Below are 20,712 nucleotides of genomic sequence, written 5' to 3'. Positions count from 1 at the left end.
TGCGTTAATATTTTATCTTGGCTAAGAACAAAAAGCAGTTTTAGTTATCAAATGGTAATCAGATACGCTGGCATGCTTTTTTTTAAATTTTAAAAGGACGTCACTCCGCATGTAGTCCATCTTTAATGCAACACGTGTGTGCGCGGTGTTCTTATATACAGTGATTCATTTCTTTTAAGTTGGCCGCATGCTAAGCCATGTGTGTTTTCCAGCATGGACAGAGCAGGACAGACAGACAAGCACTGTTTCTTAAGGTAAGTGCTGGTTGTCAGACACCCAGACAGGCTCATTTTAACAGGGCATTCATGAGCATATCCCAGGCAGGAGAACTTTAACTCAAGCAGGCATTTCTTTGACTTCAGCTCTTTTATGATTGCATGAGAAGACGGCTGCCACAGACTCGCTCGTGGCCAGTTTGACACGCTTCCTAAACACTTAAATGCTCTAATCCATTTCATGCATGATGCTTTTGTCTTAGTGAAGCTTAGGCTTTCACCTTAGTTTGTTTCATTTTCTAAAAATTAAAAAAAAATAAAAAAAATAAATCCTCTTCATCCTTGTCCCCTTCACTCTCAGGTACGCCAGTGGATTGCAGACAGGGTCACTGGGAATTCTTCTCCTGGATCACCCTCAACCTTCTCCTACCCTGGATCCTCAACCACACCTGACTGGTCCACACCACGGCGGGAGAGGTCCTCGCCTCTCCGGGGTCCCCACGGAAAGTTTGTTTCACCTTCCTCTCTCGGTGCCTACAGTTCGTCGTCCTCGCCGCCAGACCAGGGCTCCTCTCAGCGGTCCCGCAGTGAGCGTCACACCGACATGGCAGAGCTGGCTAAACATGTGAGTGAGCATCATTCAGGATGTTCAGCATTTCGTCCACACGTCCGCGGGACAGTCGACCAGTCTGTCTCTCCGTCTGTGTTTTTTAGCAGTCTTTCTGCTTGTCTAGATACAGTTTTATCTAATTATATCTATCCATCTATTATCAGTCTCTCTGACTGCCTGTCCTTCTGTTTACCTCTTTCATCTATCTTCAAATTTCCCAATTCAGTTTTTGGGTTGTTTTTTTTTCAAACCGGGCTCTGATATTTTTATATAAAATATTTCATCTTTGTAACCGTCCTGCATATGAAAGGTTTTTTTGTTTTTTTTTGTTTATCATGCTTTACAGTTTTATATTTCTTCCACGTAATCCAAGTAAAATCTTAACTTTTATTTTGCTGTAGGTTGTTTCTTGTCCCTCAGTAAATGGTGCCAGGCAGAAATCTTATGAATTGTGTATGAATCACTGCTTCTCAGCCTCTCACTAAATCCTCAAATTGACGAAAGCAGTTGCACATCCGAAGATTATTTGCCTCATGTCCGATGCCTTTTAACAGGCTGCTCCAGGAGTCTGAAATGTAAATAATCAAAACAAATCACTTTGAATGGCACAACATGCATTTTTTTTTAACCTTCTGGATTCTTAAAGGAGAGAAAATTGGACCTTTTTTACTAAAAAGACATTTCAGTTTTGTGAATAGACGCAGCTTTTGATCCATTTCCCTATTTAGCTGTCGGGCAGTTAAGTAGTTAATTGTTATTTTATGTCTGCTTTGAGTAATTTAAGAAAAGCTCAGGAGAAATGCAGCACTTTTTAAAAACTCCCCTGACATCCTTTTGACTTTGATGGTATATTTTACATGATTATGCTGGAGCGCTCTGCTGAACAACCTTTAAAAACTGTTGTGTTCAAGTGTTAAATATAAAGAGCTCTGTCCTTTGTACTGTTTACTTGCGTTACTTTTTGGGAACATCACGGTTTTTAAGAAGAAACGTCTCAATCAGCTCCTCTTTTGTGAAGCAAGTGAAGCTCTGCTGATGAAGGTCACTATATGACAAACAGGACAAGGCAACAAAGTGTGGATTTGAAAGCAGGAGAAAAAAGATGGAACATCTTGCAGCCTTGTGACTGTGTGAGACAAAGTGTGAGGTGTGTGGAACAGCTTCTCTGCTGCAGTTTGAGTGCTAGGGAGGGATATTGTTATCGAAAATGTTGCACAGGTGCAGCTCTTTTGAAATTAAACAATTATTTTCTCCGACCGATGAGAGCCGTTCACCAGAGTGCCACTTTTTTTATTTATTTATTTATTTTTTGTTTTTTTTTATTTTTTTTGTTACTGAGACAGATAATTATGAAGTAATGAATCCAGAGTGTACCTAAATGAGAGGTGCAAGGAGAACCTTTATTTTTTTAAATGCCAACCCGGAGGCTGGCACCACCATGGTTCCCTCTACACACACCAAGTGGGATTTCTTTTCTGTTTTTGTTTCAAGGTTGTTTTGGTGTTATTGCATAAAACTTTGTTAAAAAAATGTTTTGGTCAATTTGTGAAGATAATCTTCACAAATTGATGCCATTAAGTGAAATCCTATAAGGTAAAAGCCATAAACAAACTGCCTTTTGTTCAGCTCTCTTTCCATATAATCTTTCTATTTCCCTTATAATGCCAATATATGGCACTAGTATCTAAAAAGACCTGAAAATGGGGTTCTCAAAGCTTTGATAGACCCATTTCTATCAAGTGAGCCTACATCAAAAGTGGGGACCGCCTCTAAGAGTCGAAAGAACTAGGAAAAGGTTCCTCCAGTTTGAAAGCACCTTTGAAGATGCAGTGTAGCAGGAGATCAGTATTTGGCATTTCTGAATCAGCTAACCCCCACCTTACTGTTTCAGAGCCAGGAGTTTACTGACTTTTTGTTCTTCACTTTGTGCTGCAGGAAGCTGACATCGAGCATCGAACACAGGCACTGAAGCGAGAGGGCTTCTGGTCAATGAAGCGACTCACCCGCCTGACGGAGCCACCGCGGCCAAAGGTTCACTGGGATTACCTGTGTGAGGAGATGCAGTGGCTCTCGGCTGACTTTGCTCAAGAGAGGCGGTGGAAGAGAGGCGTGGCCAGAAAGGTAGGACATGCAAATCATCACAGAGGTTTGCTTGAAGTTTCACACATTCATGATGCTAAGAACAGGGGTGAAAAGTGCGCTCCTGTATTTTTGATGGTGGATGTTGTATATGTTCTAAATGTGTTCTGTTGATTTGTTGTTAGGTGGTGCGGATGGTGATGCGGCACCACGAGGAGCTGAGGCAAAAGGAAGAAAAAGCAAAGCGGGACGAGCATGCTAAAATCAGACGAGTCGCCTCTTCTATCGCAAAGGAAGTCCGGGCTTTTTGGAGCAGCGTAGAGAAGGTACAGATGATTCCCTGAAACCAAGCAAACAGAACATTCTGCTTCTCTGTTCAGCGCCCGTGTTTGTTCGGGTTTATGACAGAAATAACATCCACTTTTCACATGAAGTGCAGTCCTGCTTCCAAAAACGTGGCAGTGTAATGTTCAAGGCTGTAGCTGAATAAAAACTGAAACGAGGTGGGGATCAGGAGGCTTTGGCGCACAGATTCTGAAACTGCAGGTTTCGTCACTCTCCTACCAAAATTCACTGAACCAGCAGCAAAAGACCAAAACTACACCTTTGAAAAACATCGTAATGAATAAATTCCCTCTTAGTTTTGCTGTTTTGCTTCCACCACGATAAAATTACACCTCTTGCACAGCTCTATCTCTCAGCGTGCTTTGACACCAATTTACCATCAAACACCTCTATTTTCGGTATTTTTTGTTTGCCTGCTACACACCCAGCTACCGTTGTGTACAGTGCTGTCGGCTGCCCCCCTCCAAAAAATGGCCCCTGACAAGACAGCCTAATTTCTGTTTTTCAGTACTGAAGAAATGTAAACTTTCACACATTATACTAAATTGCAAAATGCTCACGACGCAACACAGTAACTTAACTTAGTAATAAAATGAAGAATAAGTGTAAATAATAAACCAAAAAAAAACACTGGACAGTTTGGACACACATTTTAAAAAAAACAAACAAAAAAAACCAAAACACAATAATTTAAATTAAACTGAAAGTGAACCTTTTCATACGAGCAAAACTCGCTCTGGAAGCTGGCTGAAACTGAAAATAAAACTTCAGAACAAACACATACGATAGAAAATGGCACACGAAGTGATTAGTTTTTATTGGGCTCTTCTTTTAACAACACTCTGGGAACCTTTGGAGGATATCAATTACCTCAGTAGGGGAAAACCAACGGGTTTTCTAATCTATGCTCGCTATCTCATGATTTCAGCCGCTCTGCTCGTCCCGTGTCATATTTTCTTTGGATCAGAACAAGCTTAATATTTTCACTGGTGCGCTTGGGTCAGTTCAGCACCTGGATCCTTTTTCCTGCTGAGCTATTGTCGTTGTAAAAATGCAGAATGTGTTTTGGTATTTTTTTGCTAAAATAAGCAAAGCTTTAATTTATAGTAGATGCATCTTTTTGTAAAGTAAGATGTAGTTTTCAAACACTTGGAATAAACTCTTGTGAATCTTCCATCTTTTTCTGGGATGTTCAACCTTGTTAGTTGTGAACTGATCTAGTGCGTGTTTTCTTTAGTATTACATTTTTTTTCCAGTGTTGTTTTTCTAATTTAAAAAAACACACACACACACACACACAAAAAAAAACTTTAATGTGTGTTGCTGACATTATTTTAATGGTCTAATTTTTTGTTTGTTTGTTTGTTGGTTTTTAAAAACCAACAAACAAACAAAAAGACCCCCACAGAGCTCATAATTGCCTTTTTTTTTTTTTTTTTTTTTTTTTAATTTTGTTATTTTTGAACTAAATACAGTATGTAAATCTAAGTCATCAAGAATTTCGGTTGAATTTCACCCAGAGTAATCAGACTACACGGCTCTTCTTGATGTTAAAACATGCAGCTTGAAACCTTGAATTGAACTTTCATGTTGTAAACTCAATTAAAATATGAGACCCATTTGAGATTTTATGCCGTTTTACCCAGCATCGCAACTTTTCTGCTTATGTGGGGTTTCTTTGTTTACTTTTTTAAAATCATGTGAAATTCCCAGCTGTTCTCACACGCTGTCTTATTTGTTGAACCTGAAGGTGGTACAGTACAAGCAGCAGTCCAGGCTAGAGGAGAAGCGGAAGAAGGCGTTGGACCTTCAGCTGGACTTCATTGTTGGCCAGACGGAGAAATACTCGGACCTCCTGAGCAAGTCCTTGGCACCCATCAGGCCTGCTGAGACCGTCGTGTCTCCACAGAAATCCCTGCCTAATCCTGTCGAGGAGGATGGTGAGAAGTTTTCCCTTTAAAGAAAACCTTCTTCTTATCGTTAGTGCTCACTGCCACCATGTCGCAGACAGCTTTCAGAGCTGATTCACTGGTTCAGACTGGGACGTTGTCATAGCTACACACCAGTGAGCGAATCTTCTCAAGCGTTCAGAGATAAACTGTTTCATAGGAACAAAAGGCGTTCTTCACCGTCAAGGTCGCTACATCTTTGTAAGATTAAACCGCATTTTCTGCGAGCCCTCTCTGACTGATGCACCTCGGCTTGGTTTAACATGATGAGAAGTCAAACATTTGTCACAGCAGTTACACATTTTTATTTTTTTGGGGGGGGGTGAACCACATCCAGAGCGCTGTACCTAATGCTCTTTGGCAACCGTCAGACTTGAGACCCATCAAACCTGTCAGACTTGTCTGCCGCCAGTATTACCGTTGGCAGCTTATTCCTGAAGCACTGAGGTGAGCAGCTTAATCTGAAGCTGTGTTTCAGTCAGAGGAGGAACAGACGTAGCAGTGGTTCTGATCCCACCTTCATTTCATTACCAAATACGGGTTTGTTGGTGCTAAAGTGCGAACACAGTCTGCTTAGCTGTGAAGAAGCTCACAGCACTGAGACCAAAACTTTAATTTTCCTTCTGCCTGTAGCTGAAGCCTTGCAGTAGCTCCAGTTGTGGCTTTTGTGTGTTAAAATCAAAATAGGAGACACAAACCAATAAGTCTTTAGTTAAGAAAGAGGAAAAAAAAGATAGGTAGGTAGGAATGGAGCAACAACAAAACCCCCCCACCAGACACAACAAACTGCTGCTCTTAATCAAGACATGGATTTACATCAGCCTATTCTAGAAACTAAAATAACATGTTATATTTCAAACAGTGTGTGCTTATCATACTTTTGCTGTTTCTTTTATCTGTGACAGATAATCTGAAAGATATCTAATGTATATAAAATGCTGTCAATCATTTTTATGTTTAAAAAAAAAAAAAAAGTTCAAATGGCTGCATATTATTTTATTTTATTTAAACCATTTGACACGTTTATGCCTCCGTTCAAATTTAGTCTAAATCAAACTTCTGTTTTTTGGATTTATAATACTGAAAGTATTTTCTGCAGACTTGTATTTAGATTAGTTAAACATCTGTTGTGATGTTTTGCATGACTAACAGGCTGAGAGTAGCAATATTTACTGCTGCAGAAGCTTCAAAGCAGAGGAAACTGTATAAGTGGGTATGATACACAAATAAAGCCACTGAAAACAAGTATTCCTGTATGAAATATATTTGCTTGAGGGTTTTAAAAAATAAAAAAAATAAAATCCTTGTTTCAGTTTGCAAAATGCTTGGACTGCGTGGTTCCCATTCATCAACTACCCTCACAGACCATCTGTAAAATGCAAATAATCCATAAAAACTTCTTTTAAAAAGTATATTTAAGCGTATATGAGAGGAAATTCAGTCTTTTTCAGTGTGTATGTTTGAGATGGTGTCTTTTTTTTTTTTTTCTTCCTCTTTTTGACTTTGCAGTTTGTCTAACTGTGTTCTTCAGAATAAAGTCTTTTTCCAATACCAAACCCTTTTGTTTTCATGCAGACAGAGACTTTGAACCTCCCTGTGAAGAGGAGGATGATGAAGAGACCATAGAGGTGGAGGAGCAGCAGGAGGGCAATGATGCTGAGAGCCACCGGAGGGAGATTGAACTGCTGAAGGAAGAGGGCATGCTGCCACTGGACCAGCTGCTCAGCAGCCTCAATCTGCCTCAGGTAGGTCCACAAACCAGAGGGCAGTGATTGTTTTCTGAAAAGAACAAAAGTACTGCAACCATCCAGAAACAGACCAACTTCACAGATGTCCTCAGTTTAACTTGGTTATCTAAATTTGTGGTTTAAATATTTATATCTGAAAAGTTGAACAGCCTACAACTTGAGCTACTTTGTATTAGAGATGGACCGATCCGATATTACGTATCGGTATTGGTCCGATACTGACCTAAATTACTGGATCGGATATCGGAGAGAAATAAAACATGTGATCCAATCCGAAGTATCACAAAATCACCTCACAAAACGCGCTACTTGGCATAACCCAGCTCAGTGCATCGTATCAGTATGTGTCACGTGATAGAGCGGCTGTTGTCTGCGAGACCTGTCGGTGGTCTGGTGGAGCATTTGGAGCCTCGCTTCATGCTTCCAAACCGCGGCATTTCATCTCAGAGAAAACTATCCCAGAGAAGTAAAGCAAGTGTGTAAGTGCATCTCTGAATGTTTGCATAGTATTTCCACGTTAAGCTTAACAACTGATATATTGAGCCATAGCTGGACTGACCATCGGAGTTCCATATTGAGGCGAAAAGGAAGCAATTTGTCCATTACTTCAGCTACAATGGGGGGGAAAAAAAAAAGGCACAAAGCTGGAGTTATTCTGTCTTTGCTGCACAGCTGCCTCTTCTCTCATTCTCTCCCCCTCCCTCCCCTGTTGCTACTTCAATCATGAAACTGATCAATGATCAGCTGGTTGGCTTTTCTGTCTCAAGTCCCGTCTCTCTTGTTTGTTTATCGCCCACCGTTTGGATATGTGGTGAGAGGGAAACATAAAAATGAATCCAGGAGATGTTCTTACTGAATCATCAGCTGAACAGTGATGGACAAACAGGATTGCCTTTTATGTGAATGAGTTGAAGGGAAGTTATGAACTGTTTCTGAGAGACAAATAACACCAGGATCCTTTTCTACGTAGCTGACAGCTGGTAACTTTGCAGGGGCGGATCTAGCAAAGTTTTGCTAGGGGGCCAGGTAGGGCATTAACAGGGAAAGGGTGGGCACAAAAATACTTTTGTTTGTTATTTCATTTAAAATGACTAACTTTTAATAAATAATTATCTGAATCTTACAACCAAAGTGGTCATCTGATTAAATGTATAGAAATCCATTATTGTATATAGTAACTGTTAAGTCTAATATACACCCTAGTAAGCTATAGTACTTTTTCCTTTGGGAAGGTACCATCTGTGCAGTCTGCAATTCTGTTGAAGAAAGATGTTGAATCTATTTAATTATTGTAGAAAAATAATTGATTTGTGTGCATTTGTTTTTACACGTGCATTAAATTAAAGTTGATTAAGCATTGTGAGGTGGGGGGTGGTTCCCTAATATTTTTGCTGGGAGTTGGCAACCCTATTTGTTAGGTTGTTTAATATTTCTGCTAAGTGCTCTTTAAGATACCAGAATAGGGATGATGGTGGAGGTTTAAGTTTATTAGATTGATCAGTTTTGCTGAATTATAAATTATTTTGGGTGCAGTGTATTTTTTGCATACAAGTATAACAGAATAGCTTTAGTGTTTTGTTTTTTAAAACTTGAGTATGAACTTATACAAAATGTAGCAAGATCTTTATAAAAAAAACTGTCTTATTGATTACAAAATACGCTATATCGGATTCATATCGGTATCGGCAGATATCCAAATGTATGATATCAGCATCGGACATAAAGTGGTATCGTGCCATCTCTACTTTGTATATGTTTTGTTCACATTTGAGTAAAAATGAGCTATTAATAGTTCCGGTTTTTTAATCTGTTAGTGGATATACAGACAACTACTAAACAACTAGACTGATTTGAAAAAGACAAACGTTTTAAGAAGTTTCCATGGTTTCCAAGCAAACTTGTGAGTAGCTAATGATGGACCGAGAATAATGATCTACTATGATGATCTTCTCTTTATGTAAAAATGACACTGAATCTTAAACATACTGTAAGTTAATTTGATTCAGTGTTGGTACAAATTCAGGCAGTTTGGAAACTTTTCCTCCACAAACAGCTGAAATTATGGACCACGTAAAAAGTGAGCTGAGTCAAAGTATAGCACCTGAGTTTCTGCTGTTGTTTAAAGACCTGCCACTTTTATTTTGAGCTGCATCTCATAGTTGGATCTAAAGAGTCATTAAATTGAAAAAAAAAAAAAAAAAGGTAACAGTTGAGATTCAGTGTTTCTCACGTGGGTGATTAATGCAGGTGGACAGCCTCCTCTGTTTTATTTTGAAAGTTCCTGTCTCGTTTTTCCGGACATCCTTAAACTCCACTTTCTTGGACTACAGCTGCCAGCAGTAGTCTTCCTCCTGCTCCGCTGAGTACCTGCAGTAGGTGGAGAGGAGGTTCAAGGACTACGGTTACCTGCTGCAGTCTGAGACTTTGGACTTGGAATATTTGTAGGAGAGCAGCTGATCATATTGCTCACTTACGTGTCACAAACTGCTTGGCCAGTTCAGTATTTTCAGAAAGGAAACGTGAATTAAATGATTGAATTCATTTAAGAAAGATTCGAAACAGTTGGTAAACACTGACATTATCACCCACGTAAACAAGCTGGTGAGCTGTAGCTGTGCATTTGATTTAACAGTAATGTGTTGTATAATTATTCATCTTCATTTTCACTTCAAATTAATTCCAGATGCTGTCATCTCACTGAGGACTTATTGAGCTTTATTAATTGTTTTTATAACTCATACAAGTCTAATTATGGGATGATTATACCTGAGTAAACACGCTGACACCTCTGTTAAAACGAGGTTAGCTGATAATGTGCAAAAGCTGAAGAAAAGCACATGTTTTTAATACTGACCACAGATTTCATGTATCACTGAATCACGGTGTTACGCAGGACCAGGGCTCGGACGAAGAATGCTCTGATGAAACGTCTTCATCAGAGGCGGGGGAGGAAGAAGACGGGGAATTCACTGCCAACGAAGAGGATGGTGAGATTGCTCCCAATATAACCTCCATAAAAACAGAATGAGACCTTTTACTGGACTTTTTTTTTTTCTGCTCATTTTTTGTTTATCCAAGTTCATTTTTAATTGTCAAGAATTTGGTTTTTCTTCTTCTGTGTTCACAGCTGAGGATGAGGAGGACACGATAGCAGCTCAGGAGAAGGTGGAAGGAAATGTAGATCATGCAGAGGAACTCGATGATTTAGCCAAAGAGGGTGAGGGCTTTATTTTCTACTGGAAGTGGTGCTAATTCATTGCATTGACCTGAGGTTTTATGAAGTGTTTGAAGAGCTTTCTGTCTCTTTAAAGAGGAAAGCAAGCTTGATGACACCTCTGCATTGCTGCTCTCTTTCTGCCTTTTTTAAAATTCTGTACATATGAATGAAATTTCATTCATTACTAGCTGCTCCCTGGTCTAAAATAAGAGGCTGCAGACCGGATCCTTGACGTGTCTCTACTTCCCTTCCAGGCGATATGAGCATGGAGGAGTTGCTGGAGAAGTACAAAGGAGCGTATGCCTCAGACTTTGAGGTCCCGTCTGCTTCTGGCTCTAAAGCGAGCTCTGATTCGGAGGTGTCTGGGGATGAGGAGGTGGAGACTGAAGAAGATGAGAGTGATGTGGAAAGTAACACTTCTTCCTCAGGTATTAAACTGCTCATAAAGACCCAAAATAAACTGTTTATCTCCCTCCACTCTGAGCAGAAGCTTTCAGAAAATGTTTTCCTTCTTACGTCTGTTTCAAGTTTGTTTTGCTGCTTTAATTTATTATTAATTCATTAATCATTTCAAATGTTCTCCTCTCAGATTCACCAGGCGACAGTGCTGAAGATGAGGAGAGCGAGAAGGATGAGGAAGAGAGTGAGCAGGAAGACGAAGAGGAGTGTAGAGATGAAGGGATGGAGGTTTTGCTGAAGGAGGGAGACAGCAGCCCGTCTTCCTCTGGCTCGCGGCCAAAGAAGGAGATCAGTCACATTGCTGCTACTGCAGAGAGCCTGCAGCCCAAAGGCTACACTTTAGCTACCACAAAGGTCAGTCTTTAAATATTAAAAATGTATATTTCAGTCATTTTATCAGATGGAGGAAAAGTGTAGATTAAACTCTTCTGCAGATCTGAGTCACAGTTGTTTCAACTTTCTCTACAACTTAAGGTCAAGACCCCCATTCCATTTCTGCTTCATGGCACATTACGAGAGTATCAGCACATCGGTCTCGACTGGTTGGTCACCATGTATGAGAAAAAGCTAAACGGCATTTTGGCTGATGAGATGGGCCTCGGCAAGACGATCCAGACTATTGCTCTGCTGGCTCACCTCGCCTGTGAGAAAGGTAACAGACTGCGGCTTCTTATATGTACAGAGTTACAAAACTTTGGTTGTTGGAGTGTTATTTGTGATTAATACACTGTCCTGTTTCATTTGGTGTTATTAGGTAACTGGGGCCCTCACCTCATCATCGTCCCCACCAGCGTAATGTTAAACTGGGAGATGGAGCTGAAGCGCTGGTGTCCAGGGTTTAAAATCCTTACGTATTTTGGCAGTCAAAAGGAGAGAAAGTTAAAGAGACAGGTACTCAGTTTGCTGGTTCTGCAGGCGGCTCATTTTCCTTTGTTAGATGAGTGTGATGTGCTGCTTTGTCTGCTCTCATTTACTTTTAGTCTGTCCCTCCTGGCTTTACTGCTGTCATCTGTGATATACTGCAGATTGTTCTTGTCAGTCTTTAACTCCCCGTGTTACTTATCTGCTGAGTCGTCTTGTTTATCAATTGTTTGTTTTTAGTTTGCCTGCTGCTTGACTTACTCTTAATAATTTTGTTTCTCCTTACATACTGCTGTCTTAATTTTGACTGTGGCTTATTTACAGTGATGTAGATTAGTGTGTATCCCAGGAAAAACAGAGGCACTGATCCAGCTTTTTTTTTTTTTATATTTATATATATATATATTTTTTTTTTTTTTTTTTTTTTTTAACTCAAAAGTACAGTTTTTAAATTTAATGTTGCTGAAACAAAAGTAATTTTAAAAAAATAAATATATCTCAGGGCTCTCAAACTTTCAAAATCCCTGGTAGCCCTTCGGGCTGGGACTCTTCAGTTTTTGGTAGCCCAAAATAAATGTAAGTAGCCTGAATAAAAAAGAGAGCAATTTTTTGATTGATGTTTTGTTTCCTGTTTTGTTTCCTTTACAATATTATACATTAAAGTATAATATTGTAAAGGAAACAAAACATTAATCAAAAGATTGTTGAAAAACAAATTACAACATTGTATAAAAATTACAATCATCAACTCAAATACTTGGTTCTAATTGAACAGAAATTTCTATGAACTTGTAAGAACTGTTTAGGACTTGAATCAGTCTGTGTCAGATCCTGAATTTGAAATTTCCACTGAAGTCACGGGTAAGAGACAAGTGGAACCAAGATTGAGGCCATTTGCTTTTTGACGTTTGCAAAGACTGCTAAATTTTGCCAGTGGTAGTTCACTCTTTGCAACATAGGTTTATTTTTAGTATGTTATTTGCAATTGGTGTTTGTTCTGGGAAAGATATTGCAGACTGAGCAATAATGCATTTCTCATGGGTTCTAATGGGGGCCTTTCTTAAAATGACTGGTCCCAGTAACAAAGGCGCTTGTCGACTCAGAAATCGAGAGAAAACCAACAACACACCCAGCAGAACATTATGTTATTTACACGGGTGCACATAAGTGGTCCGCATGTGCGCATTCGCTGACAAAATAAAAGACGCGCACCAGATAAGAAGTTGCAATGCGCGTTTGCGTCCATATAAAAAGCACTGTTTTTGTCCGCTAGAGTGGGATTTTCACGGCACATTCCGCACCACATCTCTGTACCACATCTCTGTGCGTTCATCATTTGTTTGAAGCCAGCTCACCTCCTGCAACCACTTTTCTGAGAATACGCGCTTCTTTTGTGGTTCGGACTCCTGACATTTGTTTGGAGGTGGAGGAACACCAAAGTAATTGCTTAAAGGAGCTTGCTTCTTCGACATCTTTAAGAGTTCTAAACAGATGTCTGTCCTCCTCCAGAAAATCTTATGTATGCAAACACACGTTGCAACTTCATATCTTGTGCGCGTGTTTTTTTTGTTTGTTTGTTTTTTGACAGCGAATGCGCACCTGCGGACCACTTATGTGCAGCCCCGGTTATATAGCTCGTCATATTAAAGCCACAGAAATTCTTTTGTCCATGAAACCATAAAGCTGCACTTTCTTTTTGCCTTATAGTCTGATTTGTCATAACTTTTCCGTTTTGTGGTAAACTTTTCTTTGGCTGTCACTTCTTCACCCTGACCTGTCTTATTTGGCTCAGCAGAACTAAAATATATATCCTGCTGCTTTTACTCACTCACTCTCTCACTCACACACACACACACACACACACACACACACACACACACACACACACACACACACACACACACACACACACACACACACACACACATAACGGTCAGCGATTCTCTGCGCGATCAACCTCTCATATGTTTAAGCTTGCTGCGGGAGATTTCACTTGTCATGTTTGCATAGTAAGCTAACGATTGATAATACCATGTCAGAGGAATTGGTGCGCAAATTATCATCACTCACCAATCAGTGCTGTCGCTCTCTATACACAGTTCACGCGATTGCAAAGTGAAAGCAAAAAACAAGCGCAATTTCAAACGCGATTTCAATATGTCACATATTGACAGTGGCTCACCGAAGCCAATGACATAATTACCCAGCTACATTTCCGAAAGAATGCAAAAGCATTGACATATATTTTTCCTTCCTACAATGTCGCTAGCCCCGGGATGTCGGGCAGGCGATTTTGCAAGCCCTGTATCTGATTGAGGAATCACTCATCTTTGGGAAAAAAGAGTTTATTACAGAGAAATGGCTCTTTCCAAAATAAAAGCTATACTATACGCTTCTTCTGGGCTATATTCTCAGCAGCATATTGTAGCGGGTCAGGGCTGTTCGGGGTTCTGTTTGTACAGTTATGTTTTGTTTATGTTGCCATAGTGACGGGTGACGCCCTCTCGCTACGACGGTGTGTCCTTCCGGGGTCAGAGGGCGCCCTGTGTGTTGTTGTTGTTGTTGCTGTGCTGTTGCCGCGATGAGCAGTTAGCTAGCGGCGATGAGCAGTTAGCTAGCGGCAGTGTTCTTCTGCAGATGTCAATAAACGGCTGTGCTCCCTGGCTAGCTCACGGGAAGCAAGACCAAACGACACCTCAGTCTCCTCCTTGTCTGAGCTCGCCACATTGGTGTCAGAAGTGGGATGATGGTGGCACCCCATGTTCTGACCCGAGTGACTTTCCCCCCGCCGGTCGTGACCGGCCGGTGCGCCAAAAGAAGGCACCTGGACATTTGCAGGACTTTGTATGGGGTCGTCGGGGACGACTGACCCCTTAGGTGGGGGCTATGTATTGGGTCAGGGCTGTTCGGGGTTCTGTTTGTACAGTTATGTTTTGTTTATGTTGCCATAGTGACGGATGACGCCCTCTCGCTGCGACGGTGTGTCCTTCCGGGGTCAGAGGGCGCCCTGTGTGGTGGTGTTGTTTTTTTTTTTTTAAACCTTTATTTAAACATCAGTACAATACAAAATGGAATTAAACAGTACTACAATAATGGTGTTGCACTTACAAAAGAATTGTATGCATAGATAGGAGGTGTTGTTGTTGTTGTTGCTGTGCGGTTGCCGCGCTGAGCAGTTAGCTAGCGGCAGTGTTCTTCTGCAGATGTCAAACGGCTGTGCTTCTTGGCTAGCTCACGGGAAGCAAGACCAAACGACACCTCCGTCTCCACCTTGTCTGAGCTCGCCACAATATTAAACATATCAGGTCCCCATAAGGAGAATCATGTGCTAACGGCTGTCTAAATGACTCGGGTAAAGTTTGTAGCATGCATGCTTGTTGTTTTTGTCTGCTTCCACTTGTCTTTGCACTAGGATGATGTCGGCGTAAATGTGCAGTCATATTCGTTGTGTTCCCACTAGTGCTGTCAGCGTTAATCTCGTTGAAATGTCGTTAATGCCACAACACGGCAAATCTCTGTTAACGAACTACCCTTGATCGCCCCGTGCGTGGGGCTAGACGGCCAACACGTTAACGAGCTAACTGCGCTAACACACTAGTCCCCACCCATGTAATTGAGGATTGCGTGGCACATCCAACATACTGTTTTACTTTAGTCCATGACGCGCTTACCTTCAGGGTCATACCTCACATGAAAACCAAAATAATTCCAAACGCCAGATCTGAATGAGGGTGGGGAGGTTCAATTTGCCATGTTGCAAGGAGAGCTTAACTTCTGTCTCGCTAGCTTGCCCTGCGCTCTTCCTTCTGACTATGCTGTCTGTATTGAACGCTCAGTGGATCTGCGCTCGACAGTGCAGCCTAGGCGGAGTAGTCGAACGCAGATTCACTGAGCGCTCAACACAGACAGCATCGTCAGAAGGAAAGTTGATAAAATAAATTACAAATTTTGTATTGTTCATTCATATGCGTACCGAACCGAAAGCACTGTATCGAACGGTTCAATATCGATACGAGTATCGTTGCACACACCCCCCCCCCCAAAAAAAGGGGGGGGGTGTGTGTGTGTATATATATATATATATATATAGAGAGAGAGAGAGAGAGAGAGAGAGAGAGAGAGAGAGAGAGAGAGATATATATATCTATAGATATACACACATATATATATCTATAGATATACACACATATATATATCTATAGATATACACACATATATATATCTATAGATATACACACATATATATATCTATAGATATACACACATATATATATCTATAGATATACACACATATATATATCTATAGATATACACACATATATATATCTATAGATATATAAAAAATTATAATTGTTTCTTTTTTTTGTTGTTGTTTTTGTTTTTTACGTTTGGATATCTGGGGTTTCTGCTGATACGAGCACTGATCTGATACCAGTCTTAAATTAATAAGCTGGGTTTCTCTTTGTGAGAAAGAGATTCGGCAATCGCTCTTTTATGTGAAGGACAACATTATGCTTGCCTCAGTCAGGTTTCAGAGCAGCCAAAGCATGAAAAACAACCTAGCACAGGGGTAGGCAACTCCAAACCTCGAGTGCTGGTGTCCTGCAGGTTTTAGATTTCACCCTGTGTCAACAGACCTGAATCAAATGATTAGTTCATTACCAGGCCTCTGGAGAACTTCAAGATATGTTGGGGAGGTCATTTAGCCATTTGAATAGGCTGTGTTGGATCAAGGACACATCTAAAACCTGCAGGACACCAGCACTCGACGCCTGGAGTTGCCTACCCCTGACCTAGCACAATAAAGTAAATCTCTAAATCAACCAAAATCTAACTAGAATCCAATAAGGAGTTTAATGGGGAAATCCAACAGAAGATTCAGGGATTCCTAACTTTAAAAACCAAAATGTAATAAATTAAAATGTCAAATAATCTAAATTTACTGGAGTGGTTTTAATTAGTAAAATAATCCAGGGTGGGACCATTAGTAACATGGTCCTCCTAAAATCCAAAGACAGACATGCTAATTGTTGATTCTAAATTGGTCGTAGATGAGGATGTAAGCATAAATGTCCTGTCATAGACTGCTGACCTGTTCAGGTTTTTCTCTACTGCAGCAGGTTTAGGCCCCCAAGTTTGATAAGTGGTTAAGATGATGCGTGGAACTAAACTAAGACTGTTTATTTTATCCACCTAATTTATTTACATTCTTTAGTTCAGCTTCAACAGTTTGTCTTCATTTTTGATACAAGCCACAACACAAATATTTCAGTGATTGTTTAAATTTCAGGAGTGCAGATACTGCAGCAGTTTGTCAATTAGTTTCTTGTTCACACTTCTTCCTTTTCCTTTTTAGCACTAAGACTGGGGTATTTATTTATATTTGCCTATATTTAGGGGTAGACTACAGCGAGGTACAAGTTAAAATGCTTACTGGTTACTGTGTTGATGCCAATACGTCACCCGTAACTGCAACACGAGCGACGTTACTGCATATTGTTGTCATTTAGAGTCTGTGCACCTCCTGCCAGAGCGACATAAAGATTGTATTAATCAAGTTTGCGACTACTGGTTATGCTAACTTAAAATAAAGAACTAAAAGCTTCCCAACAAGTGTTAAACCTGACATCATACACTGGGGTCTTCTGGTATTTTCAGTTCCATAACTTTATACAGTTATGGATTGATTTGTTTAACTTTTCCCACCGATATGATTCCTGTCTTGCATTGACGAATTCCTAATTTCCAGCAACTGTTGACATGTTTGACAGATACTGTATAAAGTGAAAAACTGAGTGCTGGAAAATAATAAGCCACTCTGTTACACTTTCTCTTCTTAGGGCTGGACAAAGCCAAACGCTTTCCACGTTTGCATCACTTCTTACAAGCTGGTGCTGCAGGATCACCAGGCCTTCAGGCGAAAGTCTTGGCGCTATCTGATCCTCGATGAGGCCCAGAACATCAAGAACTTCAAGTCCCAGCGCTGGCAGAGTCTGCTGAACTTCAACAGGTCAGTGGAGACTGTTTGTGTATATGGGCCCACATCAGAGAGTGAAACCTGAGGCTCAGTGGATGAGGCATGGCCTCGGAATTTTTTACACTAAATTCCAAAGTAGTTTTTTGTTTAAAAAAAATCAAAAAAAAAATATTTTTTTTGCATTTTAATGAAAAAAAAAAAAGATTTATAGATATATTTTGGGGGTATTTAGACTCATGGACAGCAAACGTGAATATTTGTATGTACAACTTCTGATTCTTATTGAAGAAAATCATCCTCCTTTCTCTATAATGCTTTCAAAGACATGGTGTCACTCAGTAGCATTTGACTTTGAATGTATTTGAAATGCACTGAACTGTTAATCTACAGGCCACAGTTGTGTGTAAATATCTTCACATTTAAAAGTGTTTGTTCTTTTCAAAATGATTGTCATCATTTGGCTGGTGGCCGGGGCCAGCTGGTGGTAATTTCTCACTGTTGTGTGGCGCTCCAAAGAGCCTGGCGCTTGTGCACATGAATAGATGCACGCTCTGAGAACGCACACCTTTATACAGGCTGCAGTGATTCGCTCCGATGATACATCAAGATTACAACATCATCAGTATGAGGCTGTTTCACAGTACCGGCTGAATAGAGAAATACTTGCACAGCATATAAAAAAAAAAAAAAGATCCGTTAGAAGTTTGAGAGTGCCTCTCATGTTCAGCATCAAAATGTTGGTTTGTGAGCTTTAAAGCAAATAAAGATGTGCTGCAAGATGCACACTTCAGCGTGGATTGTGCACTAAAAGCTTTTTTTAAAATAATCTATAATCTAAATTGATACTCAGCCCCAGTGAGATGAGCGTAGCCATGCCGACGGTGTAACCGCAAAAATATTTCTACATGAACCTCAGGATTTCCCAGCAGGACGTGGTGTTATTTACTTCACCTGTCAGTGGCTTTAATGCTGTGGCATATTTGGGTTTTAAAAAGAGTTTTATGATTTAGACTATTCCAGCAGACAGAAACACGACTCCAAATAAATGGTTATGTTATTTGTTTGATGGATGTTATAAACTCTTTATGGGGTGATGATTGCATTCTCAGCTTGCTGCACCCATGTGGCTAAAATGAGTTAAAGCATGTTTGATGTCTTTAGCAGCTGAAAACTCTTATTTTCCTCTTCGTACTCACCTGAAGCTTGAATGATACGACTTTTTTTATTTACGTCTCTCCTCGTGTCTGTGCTGATCATAGCCACCGGCGACTGCTGCTGACAGGAACCCCTCTACAGAACAGCCTGATGGAGCTCTGGTCCCTCATGCATTTCCTCATGCCCCACGTCTTCCAGTCCCACCGCGAGTTCAAAGAGTGGTTCTCCAACCCGCTGACGGGAATGATCGAGGGCAGTCAGGAGTACAACGAAGGCCTGGTTAAGAGGCTTCACAAGGTGCTGAGGCCGTTCCTGCTCAGGAGGATCAAGGCTGACGTGGAGAAGCAGATGCCCAAGAAATATGAGCATGTGGTGCGCTGCCGTCTATCCAAGAGACAGCGATTCCTCTACGATGACTTCATGGCGCAGGCATCGTAAGTTACTGACTCAGCAGGAGGAATTCAAAGTTAATGTAAATTTAGTTTGTGTTTTGAAACGTAGTCACCAAAAGAAGGTGAAACTGGAAAAAAAAAATGTAATTGAATTTGACCCTAAACCATCTGATTTACAGGACCAGGGAAACGCTGGCCAGTGGTCACTTCATGTCTGTGATTAACATCCTCATGCAGCTTCGCAAAGTGTGCAATCATCCCAACCTTTTTGACCCTCGACCCATCCAGTCTCCCTTCATCATGCAACCCATTATTTTCCACACAGCCTCTCTGGTGCATGACGCCCTGGAGGTATCTCCTTTGAAGGTAAGCCTGAAAATAAAAAGCTTTCATTTGTTCAGAAAGTTGAGCCTGATGGCGTGATTTTTAATCTATTCTAACTTGCTTTTGCATTCTCAGCGCTGCGACGTTTCCATGTTTGACCTTGTTGGTTTGGAGAGCCGCGTGTCCCGTTACCAGGCAGATGTCTTCCTGCCACGCTACAGGGCCAGTCGCCAACTAATCCAGGAGATCATGGAGTCCCCCGAACCTCCTCCAAGGCCCAAACCAGTCCGCATGAAAGTCAACAGGTAAAGGGGAAAAAAAGAAAGAAAAGAAAAATGCAGATTTGGATACTTGCAAATTTACATGTATTTTGGTTTTCTACGTTACCTGTGTTACCATACCTGTGACATTTATTACATGATATAATTATTGTCCTAAGTGCAGTAGTTCCCATACTTTATGTGTGTCCTCTTTCAGAATGTTTCAGCCGCCTCCTAAAGGTGATAATCGCCCAGTTCTCCTGATGAACAAACCTACCTGCTCCGTCCCCCCTGCAGCACAGACCCCCAAACCACCTCCAGTCACTGAAGTCACCTCAGCTCCTGCACCCGCTCCTGTAGTTCAGCAGGGTAAGCAAGGAATGAAACACCCTTAAAAAGGTGAAACATAAATTTTGCACGTTTCTCTAATGCATTTTTGTTAAATTTCAGTGGTCTGTTCAGTCGCATCCACTCCTCCTCGCCCATCTCTTCATCCTACCGCTCAAACTGCAGTGAGGTCCAATGCTCCAAAAGCGATGCTGACTGTACGGCCTCCCACTGCTCCCTGCACAGCCACTATCCCAGCTCAGCCGAGTCCAAACCCCAGCAATGTCATGCCCCAGAGGGTCCTGCTTAGTCCAGATATGCAAGCTAGGTTGCCTTGTAAGTACATTTATTTCAAAGCAGATAAGCTGTGATGTTGTTGAAGTATTATCTCATTAAAACTCTGAGCCTGGGGACAGTTTCATGAGCTCCTGTTCAAAATGTAAGTCTCGTCCATTTCTCTCTTTAGATGAAGCATATTTTGAGCGTCTCGGTTTAGATTTCAATTTAATGATTGTTTACTCATTTTCAAAATATCTTATTGCTGGGTAAAAACCACACAGGAACACAGTGTGTATTGTGCCTCAGGTTGTTTCTTAAGGTGCAGGTGAAAAATAAAGATGGCAGTGCTTAGAAAATCTCAAACACACTTTGCAACTTCTAAAAATGGATCAACCATTAACACACAAGAAAGAGATTAGTCTACTTTTAGTTACAGGAGTCTGTGTGTTCTGTTATTTTCGACCATTCAGTAAGAAAACAAAAGGTATTTGGGGGGTTTTTATTAACTAAATGCA

At 40.8% G+C, this 20,712-nt stretch overlaps 1 protein-coding gene across 4 annotated transcripts in view; it reads left to right on the top strand.

Annotated features, from left to right (window-relative positions):
* The window catches only part of LOC120722981 (Snf2-related CREBBP activator protein), a 36,567-nt gene that overhangs the window by 6,363 nt on the left and 9,492 nt on the right, over positions 1-20,712 (top strand). For 3 of the 4 annotated variants that reach the window (XM_040014191.1, XM_040014188.1, XM_040014189.1), the window contains 18 exons: positions 213-254; positions 577-840; positions 2,761-2,946; positions 3,090-3,230; positions 5,000-5,189; positions 6,774-6,943; positions 9,840-9,933; positions 10,074-10,163; positions 10,418-10,591; positions 10,753-10,976; positions 11,097-11,274; positions 11,377-11,513; positions 17,324-17,493; positions 18,720-19,049; positions 19,187-19,373; positions 19,467-19,636; positions 19,809-19,960; positions 20,042-20,254. In XM_040014191.1, coding sequence (XP_039870125.1) covers positions 213-254; positions 577-840; positions 2,761-2,946; positions 3,090-3,230; positions 5,000-5,189; positions 6,774-6,943; positions 9,840-9,933; positions 10,074-10,163; positions 10,418-10,591; positions 10,753-10,976; positions 11,097-11,274; positions 11,377-11,513; positions 17,324-17,493; positions 18,720-19,049; positions 19,187-19,373; positions 19,467-19,636; positions 19,809-19,960; positions 20,042-20,254 — 3,112 coding nt within the window. The remainder of the gene's footprint in view (positions 1-212; positions 255-576; positions 841-2,760; positions 2,947-3,089; positions 3,231-4,999; positions 5,190-6,773; positions 6,944-9,839; positions 9,934-10,073; positions 10,164-10,417; positions 10,592-10,752; positions 10,977-11,096; positions 11,275-11,376; positions 11,514-17,323; positions 17,494-18,719; positions 19,050-19,186; positions 19,374-19,466; positions 19,637-19,808; positions 19,961-20,041; positions 20,255-20,712) is intronic. The other variant, XM_040014190.1, reaches the window with a different exon arrangement.

The sequence above is a fragment of the Simochromis diagramma genome, unplaced genomic scaffold (genome assembly GCF_900408965.1).
Source record: "Simochromis diagramma unplaced genomic scaffold, fSimDia1.1 OVJJ01000669.1, whole genome shotgun sequence".
NCBI lineage: Eukaryota > Metazoa > Chordata > Actinopteri > Cichliformes > Cichlidae > Simochromis > Simochromis diagramma.
This window is presented reverse-complemented; position numbering and strand designations above follow the sequence as displayed.